Source organism: Eptesicus fuscus, chromosome 20, assembly GCF_027574615.1.
Source record: "Eptesicus fuscus isolate TK198812 chromosome 20, DD_ASM_mEF_20220401, whole genome shotgun sequence".
NCBI lineage: Eukaryota > Metazoa > Chordata > Mammalia > Chiroptera > Vespertilionidae > Eptesicus > Eptesicus fuscus.
The window spans coordinates 41832029-41844114 of NC_072492.1; the positions used below are offsets into that span (position 1 = coordinate 41832029).

At 41.3% G+C, this 12086-nt stretch overlaps 1 protein-coding gene across 2 annotated transcripts in view; it reads right to left on the reverse strand.

The window, feature by feature from the left end:
• Window positions 1-478: 478 nt before the first annotated feature.
• The window catches only part of KPNB1 (karyopherin subunit beta 1), a 28269-nt gene continuing 16661 nt past the window's right edge, over window positions 479-12086 (reverse strand). Inside the window, exons 13-22 of one of the 2 annotated variants that reach the window (XM_028128743.2) lie at window positions 11575-11722; window positions 10924-10995; window positions 8931-9075; window positions 7721-7803; window positions 6659-6766; window positions 6178-6321; window positions 5957-6062; window positions 5255-5369; window positions 4228-4389; window positions 479-3508 (exon numbers count right to left, since the gene is read on the reverse strand). In XM_028128743.2, the coding sequence (XP_027984544.1) occupies window position 3508; window positions 4228-4389; window positions 5255-5369; window positions 5957-6062; window positions 6178-6321; window positions 6659-6766; window positions 7721-7803; window positions 8931-9075; window positions 10924-10995; window positions 11575-11722 (1084 nt within the window). In that variant the 3' untranslated portion in view covers window positions 479-3507. Of the gene's footprint in view, window positions 3509-4227; window positions 4390-5254; window positions 5370-5956; window positions 6063-6177; window positions 6322-6658; window positions 6767-7720; window positions 7804-8930; window positions 9076-10923; window positions 10996-11574; window positions 11723-12086 lie in introns of those variants that run through there. The other variant, XM_054709078.1, reaches the window with a different exon arrangement.

A 12086-nucleotide genomic window follows, 5' to 3' on the forward strand; every position in this document is an offset into this window, starting at 1 on the left:
TGAGTGTTTCCATAATAGCCTGCAGGTGCCCCTTTGCTCCTCAGCAGCAGGGTGAAGGAAAGGACCCAGTTCCTAAATCCCAAGTTAGTGTTCTTTTCTCTACAAGTTTCTGGGGCAAAAGTGGAAGTAGAAGTTAAATACATGTTGCAACCTAAGTAAAAAGCCAATCTTTGTGATGAGCCTTTTAGCAGCCCAGATCATTAACCTGGAAAAGGTGCACGAGGCCAATCTTTAGCAGTTTCACACTCCGAACAGGACACCTCCTCCATGTAGTACCTTCGCACTCCCTCATTTGTGGGAATGTTTTTATTTCCCACTACATTATGTACAGTCCATTTTTAAGACCGATGTGTCTGTCCTTCCTCTCCCAAACTCACACACACACCACCACCACCACCACACGTTCTAGCTTCTTTCAAACCATTCATTTCACCTCCAAGGTGACACCATCTGGAACCAAAAATGAAGCGGCAAAATGTTGAAAATAAAAATAAAGCGGACTTTATTTAGAAGATAAAGGTGGTGGTATCAGTTTTGGTTAATAAAGTTGGGCTCAAGTGTTTTAACAGGTCTTCAATGCCATCACAAACTGGCATGCCAAGGGCATTTTAAATGCCAATTACAGATTGAAGTTGTTTCGAAAACCAAGATGCTATCAAAAGCTGATGGAGTTTGGATTTCTCTTAAAGTCAGACTAACACACTTCTTAAATATGAGTGACTAGATTACTTGGTTCTGAAAGTGAAACACTACACTGAGCAATTCCCCTCCCTTTCTCCACAAGTCCCTAAGGCAGCATCACAGTTGCCTCTTGACAGCCAACATTTCAACAGAGGGGAGCTGAGGGGAACTGGAAAAATGAAAAGCAAAATTAATAATAAATGTAATTGTAATTGATATAGGCAGCTGCCACTGTGGCAAACCAAAGCCTAGTCCGATGTCCATTTTCTTCACATTTGCACTGACATCTTCCCAAGCAGACGGTAACTACATTCTTGAAGGAATGTGCCAAGACTAGGGTGGGGAAGGCCCAGACAAGAGTGGATAGAATGTATTTTGCATCCAGTTGCCTTAGGTGGTACAATTGATTAAGGACAAATACCCAGACTATGGAATACCCACTAGCCAAAGGTAACTAGATTAAATGCATAACCAGTGCAGAATGACTGCGAGGCACCAAGACCACAATCCAACCAGCCCATTTTCCTCCTCTCCATCACTAAATGGATCTGGGAGAAAGCATTAATAACAGCACTTGTCAACTGCTTCCCTGGAACAAAATGACAAAACACACGCAAGGTTTTGTTTTCATTATGGTTCTTGGTGTACTTTATTCTCCTGCTGTCTAGCTAAGCAGCCCACACAGGACAGAAATGGGTAGCACTGAGGAATGATCATTTTTTTCTCCCCAATATTCCTGCCGCATCCCTAAGCCTTGACCAAACCCTGTCTACCAGGAATGGTTAGTATACCCTCTCCCTCAAGGAACAACTAAAATTTACACAAGGCATTAGAGGGCCAGGTCTCTTCTTAGGGCTTAAGAGCTGGTGCACTCTATTCACAATGGAGCGTCTTTTCTTCAAATACCTGGATTTATTTTTTGTACACTGGTTCATAGATCGGCACTTGACTTTGAACCTGGCACCAAAAGGCACAATATCTGATACCCTGTACAAGAGCTATTAGAGATGCTGCCATATGGATGGGCAAAACCGAGCCAAACCCACATATGAATGGAAGGCTTGGACAGGGAGGGGGAAATGGCAGAGAAATACATAAGCCCCTATTTTTTGCTAGAATGAAAATGAAAGTGGGAATTTTAAGGTCTTGTTTTTCAATCCTCCAAATACTAGGAAGCATTTAAAAATCTTCCTTGGGTGTTTTTGAAAGCAGCATATTCAAAACGCCAGCAAAAACTCCTCTAATAACTGCAAAACCAGAAGAGGATCAAAGCTCACCCACATCCCTTATTGCTGAGATTCTAAAACCCAAATTCAGGGTGCCCTGTTCCCTGTGTAAAGGGAACATAATTAAGTCTGATTTATGGTTATCACAGCACATCACACTTTTAAAAAAATATTAAAGCGTGTGACCAGGGGAATGTTTGACACCATTTTATTAATCTTCAACTTCAGTGGAAAAATATAACCTTTTTCAAGTGCCACTTTCATCACAAGAGTTCTAGTCTAAGTATATGTATATGTATACTTATATATTCTTTTGTTGGTGGTGGTTGGTTTTGAAGTGCAGCAAGAGACCAATACCGCATTGCAGTCAATCAAATAAGAGAACAGAAGGCCAAGCAGTTTCCAAATGGTTATTTTATCAGATTGTTTGAACATTAAATTTATCCTCGTTTGCAATCCAAAATAGTTACCTGAAGTTTGCTGTATGTGTGTGTGTTTATTTTATTGTGTATTTGTTTTCTAAACTCTTTGGCACAATTTTCTGGGGGCGTTCAGACTGCCTTGATACACGTCAGAAGAGAACCTTTCTTTTGTGCTGCCAATCTGAGCATTTAAATTTTGTTTTTTGGGGGGGTTGTGGCTTTCTTTTGTTTTTGAAGTCTGCATTCTTTATTTGTAACAATTGTATTTTTATTTTTTCTATATCATCTAACTCCAGAGTTTTCTTTTTCTCCCCCCTCCCCCCAATTCTACATTCACAGTTGAACCATATTATTAGGAAAGGCGCCTTGATGAGATAGATCAGAATGGGAGCTCTGAACATTCGTCAGTGTTTTCCCTAGAAGATAATTAAAAAACAAAACAAAACAAAAAAATGAAACCTAAAGAGCATCCCCCCTCCCCTTTTTACATCTCTTGTGCTGCATCAGTAGACAGAACTTCTGTTAGTTTTATGAAATGCAATGTCTAACCCCTTTTTTTCTGGGAAAAAGAAACTGCAATGACTTGAAGTTGAGAATGTGGATACCGCCTCACTCACACACACTCATTCTCAGACTGTAAAGAATCCCTCACCCTCCTTTTAGCCGGCACACATACAGTACCGTATGGCAAAGGTACACCAAAGGTGGGCTCGAGACCCAGGCTCCATCTTTCTTATCAGTAGCAAAGGCCAGGCTGCCTTTTACAACAAAGCACCACAGCTGAACCCAGTTCCTCCTTCTCCTCCTCCTCTCGCAAACTAGTCATTCCACTCACTCAACACCGGCCAAAAGACAGAAAAGCTAGTTCTAGCCTCTCCTGGGAAGAGACAGCTTTCTTTTGTAATAAGTAAATCCATCGGTTTTTCTCTCTTCCCAGATGGCCGACGTTATGGTTTTCTACGAAGTCAGTGCTTACTTAGCTCACTAACAGCACTGCTGTTGGCGGCTGCGGCTGCTGCTGTGGCAGGATTTTCAATGTGGTGTGTTTTCAAGCCTCACTCACTCATCCTCTCATTCCCAAACATTCAGCATCCGTGCACACTCCTCACTTCCGGGTTTTTCAAAAGATTGGAGATTTCCAGTGGGGGTCTCAGGTTATCATCCCAATGGTAACAAGATCTAAAATTAGATGGAAAAAAAAAGGTCAATCTTTGAGATCACATACAGCTGGTAGAGCCAAACACCTCTGATTCCTACAATTAAGTGCTCAGAGGCCAGAATGGAATTTGTCAACTTTTCAAGGACTGATTATTTTTCTTCCCTTCCTATGTGCCATTTACTGGCACATCAGAAAGTGGAAGGGAAAGTAAAAAGATAAAATTCAAAATAGCCAATTTTACTGGGATCTGTAAAGTAAAATAACTGAGTATGCGAGAAAAATAAATTAAAACTACATTGCCAAGCAGGGGTCAGACAACTCTGACTTTGGATATCTTCTGTAGAGCTAAGCAATGTCTAAAGCACGGCAGTCAAGAAAGAAAAGGGCATGGGGAAGGGAATAGAGAGTAGAAAAGAGAATTATGGGGAAATGCCATTATTGAGGACTTTATTAAGGCCCAGAATGTGGGCACTTCAGTGAATTCTAGTTATAACAGTTCTGTTCTTCAACACCACGAGGAATCAAGTATTTGGCTCAAGGAAAGACTGAGGTTGCCTGACCCTTCCACTAGTACAAAGCTTAGGAACAAAGGCCCTGCTCGGACACACTTATAATGGGAAACAGCACAAAACAAAATACCAAATGGCCTTTGTCAGAACAATCTAAATAAACGCTCCCCCCCCGCCCCCCGCCCTGCCAAGAAAGTACAAGAAAGAGGGCAGTAAAGACAAGCTCTTACCAAGCTTGGTTCTTCAGTTTCCTCAGTTCTTTTGTTGCCCATGTAGCAAGGGTTTTTGCTTTGTTAGTCTTCGATCTCCGTCCTTCAGTTAACAGTTCATGGATCATTGGCCTAGCTTCTACTAATTTCAGGACATCCTTCCCAAATGCTGTACATAAGTCCCTGGGCAAAATAAACACACCTGAAAATGAGCTCCTGACCTGATGTATTGAGCTCAATAATTACGAGTTGAGCCTCCGAAACCAGTGCTAAGCTAGCTATGGGTTTCTTCTATCAATTACTTTTTTAAACTGAAAGAAATCTTATAAGTAAGTAAGTCTAACACCTGCCCTCAAAAGATGAAAAAATGAGGTCTAAAGAGGTAGAATGACTTACCAAAGTCAATCATTCCACCGCTATTTCACTCTAAAATCAGAACTAGAACCCAAGTCTTTGAGATTCTCAAAACCAATGTTCTTTCTTTAAATGATGCTTCAGAAACCCTCAATTTGTTGACCAACATCAGAATATGGGATGGACATAGATCTAATGCTGCTTTTATACCTAATTCCCTTCATAAGGAGTTTAGTGGGGAGATTAGAAATCTGGAGGGTCTGAAATGAGGCTAGAGCTAACGTCTTAAATGAATTATCTGTGAGAACTCAAAACATGATACCATGGGTTCTATGAAAGAAATCTCCTCTGGCCCTGGCCAGCTTGGCTCAGTGGATAGAGCATCAGCCTGGGGACTGAAGGGTCGAGGGTTCGATTCAGGTCGGGGGCGTGTTGCCTGGGTTGCGAGCTTGATCCCCAGTAGGGGGCGTGCAGGAGGCAGCCGATCAATGAGTCTCTCTCATCATTGATGTTTCCATCTCTCCCTCTCCCTTCCTCTCTGAAATCAATCAATCAATCAATAAAGAAGAAATCTCCTCTGTACCAAAGTGGATAATTACCATGTAGTCTACCCCCCTCCCCCAATTTTTTTTACATGTCCTCTCACTTTCCACCAGAAGTTAAACTCAGCTATTAGAAGCCAGGTATAACCTACCCTATCAGTCCAGCAGCACAAGCTACTACTCCGTCTGTATGATCCTCATCCCCAGCAATGTGGTCAATGAAAGACAGAATAAATTCTACTCTGGGTTGTACGAGCATCACATCCGCTATAAAAGAAAGAGATGGTCTGATGAACTTGTCCCGTATCTGGCAGGACTATACCCCATTTCAAAATTCCCAAATACTCTAATCCCATCAGGCAGGTGTCAGGCTGGAGAACTAGTTGAATATAATTACACCAAATTATTCTTTCTCAGATTAACATGCCATTTCTCAAGTCAACAGAAAAAGCAGATATTCCTCTTCTATTAAGCTGATATAATACAGCAAAAACAAAGCCCATGATATTGAAGGGGTAAAAGACAGAAATCCCCCAATCACGCAATTCAGTTGCACAAGGAGGGTGTGTGTGTGGATCAACAACTGCCACTCAGGTTGGTGCAGATGCAACAGCCTTGCTGTATCCCATCCCTTGCAATGCTCAAGAAATATGAGATAATGTAGCAAAGAAGGAGCAGAAATAACAGAAGTCTATACCTCCCCACAAAGCTCCTCTCTTCATTAGGGCACTGTTCCTCTTTCTCCCCTTCCTTTAAGCAATAGGTACTAGTCTACAAGGAAGCTACAGAATGAAAGACGCAGCCCATTTGACTAAGTGCACCCTGGACTATGTAAGTTTGGTTGTATACTCAACGGTGTACGTTCTCCTGGTCTCCCTTTAATCCCTGGACAATTCCGGTATAGGCTTCCAAGCAGCTTTCCCTTAGTTCATTCAGATAATCCACCATGTCATAGTCTGACTGTAAGACACAAAGGAAAGAATTTCCATCATATTGATAATTTTTAGTTATAGTATATTTGTCAAAGTTCTACTCCTCTAATCAGGGCTGGACTGGAAGATAGCTTTAAACTTACCTTGTCCACCTGGGCTTGGGAAGCCTGTTGAAGGGTATTCAATACAACCTCTAGGTATTTCTTAAACTCTCCACCAATAGCAAGGGCAATATCACCGAACACTGACAGAATCTGTGGCTTCACAGACCTGTGGACATTTTCATTCTGACAAGGAAAAATTACCAGGAAAAGCAAATTATTAAAAGTCACAATTTGTTCTACCCAAGACACAAACTCTTAAAAAAAAAAAAAAAGCAACTATTAATACACACAACTTAACAATGGTTACCTCTGGATAGAGGGATTCTATATTTACTTTTCCTTGGCATTGTACTGGTTTTCCTCTCCAAGTTCCACGCTTTCCTTTAATTTTATAATCTGACTCTAGAATTGTCTTGTGAAAATGATAATTCCCTTCTTCATAAGCCCACAGCCACACTTTGGGGCCTGACCCCTCCCCAGAGGCTGGTGGACGGGTGTGTGTGGCACCTCACTCACTCACCCCCAAGTTTTCCAGCAGCAGCTGCATCACCTCGTCGCAGAAGGGCAGGATGCTGGACTGCAGCGCGCGGCACAGGTCTCCCACCAAGCCCACTGCTGCCAAGCAAACCTGCAGAGGAGCAAGGAAATGATTTCCCAACAGAAAAGACTGCCTGCAGGGAGGAGTCAAGCATTGTTTACCTAGCTGCTGGTCCTTTAACACTTGATCCTAGAGTCAAAGAAAAAAACATCCCTCCTCTCTGAGATTTGTTCATTTTAATGAATATGGCAGGAAGAGAACCGAGACTATCAGAGATATCACTAAGGAAAAGACAATATTCACCAGGAATGGTGGTGGTGGAGGCAGGTGGCTTGGGGGGAAAAAAAGGCCTATTAGAGTACTACTCTGTTTTGGTGCAGCTAATATCCTGCTTCTCACCGACTGCTTTTAGATCAGACACAAAGAGCAACAAATAAAATAGCTCAATACTTGGGTCGATACACAGGGAAGAACTACCTGTGCTACAGGAAACCGAGTTTGTACCAGAATGACTATTAGGTATAAATGAGAATATAAATGTATTATAATTGATCCTTGAATGATGTGGGGGTTGGAGTTCCAACCCCAGTACAGTCCAAAATCCACATATAACTTTTTCACAACACTGGAGCATGCTGCAATGGCAACAGAAGGTGACTATGAAATAATTACAGTAATAGTTCTGCTTTAGTTAATTTCAAACAATTATAATTTAATATTGCATCTTTATGTTTGCATTTCTCTTGACTGTCGCCATGTATCTGTGTATATAACTTCTGATAAAGTTTAACTCTCTATAACAGATGCATAATTTTGTAATAGTAAATGATAAGATAAACTAGTATCTACATGTATTTTATGCATTCATGACAATTAATTTTCTTTTAATTTTTCGATATTTCTAGGCTACGTGATCCATGCCTGCGGGTTTTTTTCAAACTGTTTCAAATCTCCAAAAAAAAATTTCCAACGTATTAAAAAATCTGTATATAAGTAGACCTGCGCAGTTCAAAGGTCAACTATATTTTGAAATGTATAGCCTACCTGGTACTCAGCATAGTTTTTCAATCCAATGCCCAGGAAGGGTTTAAAGGCCTCCATGTACTTTAGGAATTCACCACCCAACACTGTAAAGAAACAAACTATTACCACCCCAGGATATCACAGAAGTGAGCAAAAATAACCATGCCAGCAGTCCCAAAATATATTCACTCCACTCACCAGGTTGGGTGAATTAATTACTGACTTCATTAAGACATTAAGGCTGCCTCAGATAAACCAAATTTTAACTGCTGGAAATGCCTAACTCCACGCCACATTGCCACAGATTAGGATTTCACTCTGGCTCAAACAACCAAGTGGTAGGGCCTCCTAGGAATGTCAAGGTTAATTTGAATTGGCTGAGCTAGCAATACTGCCTCTTGTCTACCTCTTCATCTGATTATAACATGTCCTCTTTGGAAGCCAGCTTACAACTGGGGTCCCTAGGCAATTCCATTAAGGACTTACTTAAGCCAGTCAGGAAAAGCAGACTGGGATTCATATCCAAATCAGTTACTCCAGGAGCCAAAATGAACCACTGTGCTCTGTTAGGGTGGTCACATGATGCCAGACCAGTTAGACACATGCTCTTTAAGCTAGAAATAGGTTTGGTCCTCAGGGGAGTGGTTCTCAGGTATAGACATCGCCTAAAGAAGCGTTCCAGGTTCCTAAACTGCTCTTTAATGTATTTTTAATGACCCTTCAAAGAGTCTTAAGTCTGATGTGGCTTCTCCTAAGTCATGTAACAACCAGAAATTCCAAGAACTCACTCATTGTTTTATTCCATCCCATACCGGGCACTAAGATGTGTCAAAATGAGTCTAAAGCATTACAACCCAAACCAGGAGGTAACAAGTTCCAGGAAAGAAAATAGAAACATTTGCTTCCTCTATCCTTGATAGGAGCCAAACCTCAATAGTCAAGTAGACTTTCAGGGAGAGAAGAAACCCGATACACATTAGGGAGATGATAACAGTTTCCCCCCAAAAAGTTGCCAATCTGATTTGCAAACTGGCTCCCCATTTACTTCAAGGAGAATAAGTGGCAAGGCAGTCATGCACAATTTTACAATTACGTTCAATTTAACTTTGAACTGACTCATGCCGCAATAAATGAGAAAACAGAACTATGCTTTCCACAGTAAAAAATTCTTCATGGCCATTGTAGCTCTTGCCTTCTAAAAACATTCCCTGCCTGATTTCGGCTCACTGACCTTCCACTAGTGTGCTAACTGCCATTAGAGCATCCTCTTGAACTCCCCCTGACCCAGCCGTGCTTTGGAACATTCTTAACAGGGAAGCCATGACGACATCAGAGATCTGCAAAGCATCTTGATGTTGCACTTTCCGGAGAACATTCTGTGAAATGAACAAGAGTTCAGGATCTGTTGATTCCAAACCCTCCAATCAGAACACTACACTTGAAAAAAAAAAATCAATTAAGTCCCTTGAAATTTTTTCTTAAAAAAGCCAAATATACTGCCCTGGCTGGCATGGTTCAGTGGCTAGAGCGTCAGCCTGCACACCAGGTGGGGCGAGAGTAGGAGACAGCCAGTCAAATTGATGTTTCTCTCTCTCTCTCCCCCCCCTCCGTTTCTTCCCACTCTCTGAAAAAGCAATGTAAAATATATCCTCAGGTCAGGATAAATATAAAAGGCCAAATATACCTTTTATACTCAAATGTTTTGACAGTGCAAATCACTTGCAACATACATTCTAATATCCCTTCTATTTCCCAATTCAGAACACACACGATGATCTTCCATGGTGCATAAAACCAACTCTTTATGTCTGACAAACCCATCAGCAGCTTCCATATTACAGTCTTACTACTTCCGCTTTAAATAACATGTCATATAGTACTTACTCATAAAACAATAACAACAACCCTTCATATATCCTAATGGTCAAGAAACAGTCTTGATAAAATGAAGCCAACCTGACTTTTCCTAATTTAATATTCTGCCAATTTCCCTCCTTAACCTTTGTTTCAACTAATGTTACTGAATAATTCCTGTATTTGTCTGATAAATAAGGAAACATCTCTTAACAGTCATGCTTTAAAAAATTAAGTTTGGCCGAAACCGGTTTGGCTCAGTGGATAGAGCGTCGGTCTGCGGACTGGAGGGTCCCGGGTTCGATTTCGGTCAAGGGCATGTACATTGGTTGTGGGCACATCCCCCGGTGGGGGGTGTGCAGGAGGCAGCTGGTCAATGTTTCTCTCTCATCGATGTTTCTGGCTCTCTATCCCTCTCCCTTCCTCTCTGTGAAAAATCAATAAAATATATTTAAAAAAAAAATTAAGTTTGGCACAGCCAGCATGGCTCAACCTATGAAACAGGAGGTCACGGTTCGATCCCCGGTCAGGGCATATGCCAGGGTTGCAGGCTCAATCCCCAGTGCGGGGCATACAGGAGGCAGCCAATCAGTGCTTCCCTTTCATCATTGATGTTTCTATCTCTCTCTCCTTCTCCCTTCCTCTCTGAAACCAATAAAAAGATATTTTCTTAAAATTAAGTTTGGAGTAAGAGAGGGGAGTTCACAGGTAAGTTTACCTAGTAAGCATCACTCAAAACTAAAATCTAGTGCCCACCTAAGCATCGGGCAAGTTCCAGGGTTTTCCTGTTCTTTAGTAAAAAACCCTCAGCCACTGCATGACTTGTCATGAGGAGTGACATTTTCGTTATCCCAGCTTTTAAGAAAATGGCTACTGTCAACAGTAGGTATTGACAGTAGGTATTAACTCAAGGTATGATGGTAGAAACTCAAGGCTTTATTTTTAGCTGGGTGAATTACAGCTGGGAACCAAATCTGCTGGGCTACACTTGGACCAATGAAAATCAAAGACTAAAAGTTGCCCCAACACTTAAACAGCTGTAAAGAAGCACTCTTATCAGTCCGTTGAGATCTTGCTTTCAGGTGTATCCTGTTCAACTCAAATAAACTTATAAATTCAAATAAACAAAAAACACTGTATAGCAGGGAGGACCATCATAAACTGAGCCGTTTTCTTCCCTACAGTGTGCAGAAGACAAATGTCATCTTTATGGACAGAGAAAGGAAAATGAAAAATTATTCTGCCAATCCTTTTGAGAAGAGTTTCTCATAAGCACCATCTACAGCATTTCAGAGTTCAGGGTGTACATAAACTTGATATCCTGGGATATGATTCTCTTCCCTGGAGAGTGTGATAGGGCACCATCATACCTGAAGAGTTGCACAGAGTAAAGACTGAAGGTCATTGAACTGGATCCTGTCCGATGTGCTCTGGATATGTGACTACAAGGAAAAAAAAGATCATCATGTTCTGATTAAACACTTTTTAAAGAGGCTCTAAAGTCCCTCAATGTTTCCATTTTCGCTGGGTTTGCCAGGACCATTAAATAAGCGTTACTGATGCTAATGTAGGAAAGTAAATAAAATGTAACACATGTGCCCCGGGGTCAGTAGCTCAGTTGGTTAAAGCAGCAGTCTCCAACCGGTGGTTGGTCCGTGAGGTCCAAAAGGTTGGCGACTGCTGGGTTAGTGTTCTCCCGATACTCCAAGGTGTGGCTTTGATTCCAGGTCAGGGCACTTACGAGAAGGAACCAATGAATACATAAGTGGAACAATAATTTGATGTTGCTTTCTCTCCCACAAATCAATCAATAAAAACAAACAAACAAAAAACCCCAAACACATTTATGAGTACACTGTGACAAGCAATGCGAACTTTAAATTACAACACTTTTTTGCATAAGCATTACATCTTTCTGAGAAAATATATACTTAAACACCGAAAAGAAAGAACAGCCTTGAGAGCAAAGCTGTGTTGGAAGTACCGCACCCTTTCTGCCAACAGCCAGGAACCTGTCTCACCTCCATCTGAAGTACTTGTTGAAGTCGCTCCATGATGACTAGAGTAGTTTTCTGAACGGCAGGGTAACAATCCTTGGCACTGTTTTTCACAATTTCCATCAGAGATTCATATGCAGAACTCCTCAGATTGTTCTGGTGTCCATCAGGTCTGCAAGCAAAAAACAGCAAAAATCTTAGTCCCAATTGAGAAAGAACAGAGAAACTGTTACAATGTAAACATTGTTTCATCAAAAATAAGAAATCAGGCCCTTGCTGCTGTGGCTCAGATGGTTGAGCGTCCTCCAGTGTACCAAAAGGTCACCAGTTCAATTCCCAGTCAGGGCACATACCCGGGTTATGGGTTCGATTCCTGATCAGAGTGCATGCGGGAGGTGGCCAATGTTTCTCGCACAGAGGTTTCTCTCTCCTTCCCTCTCTAAAATCAGTAAAAATATATCTAAAAAAATAACAACAACATTTTGTTGTGTTTCAACTATTAAAGAACTCAGAAACTGATATGGTGGCATACCTAT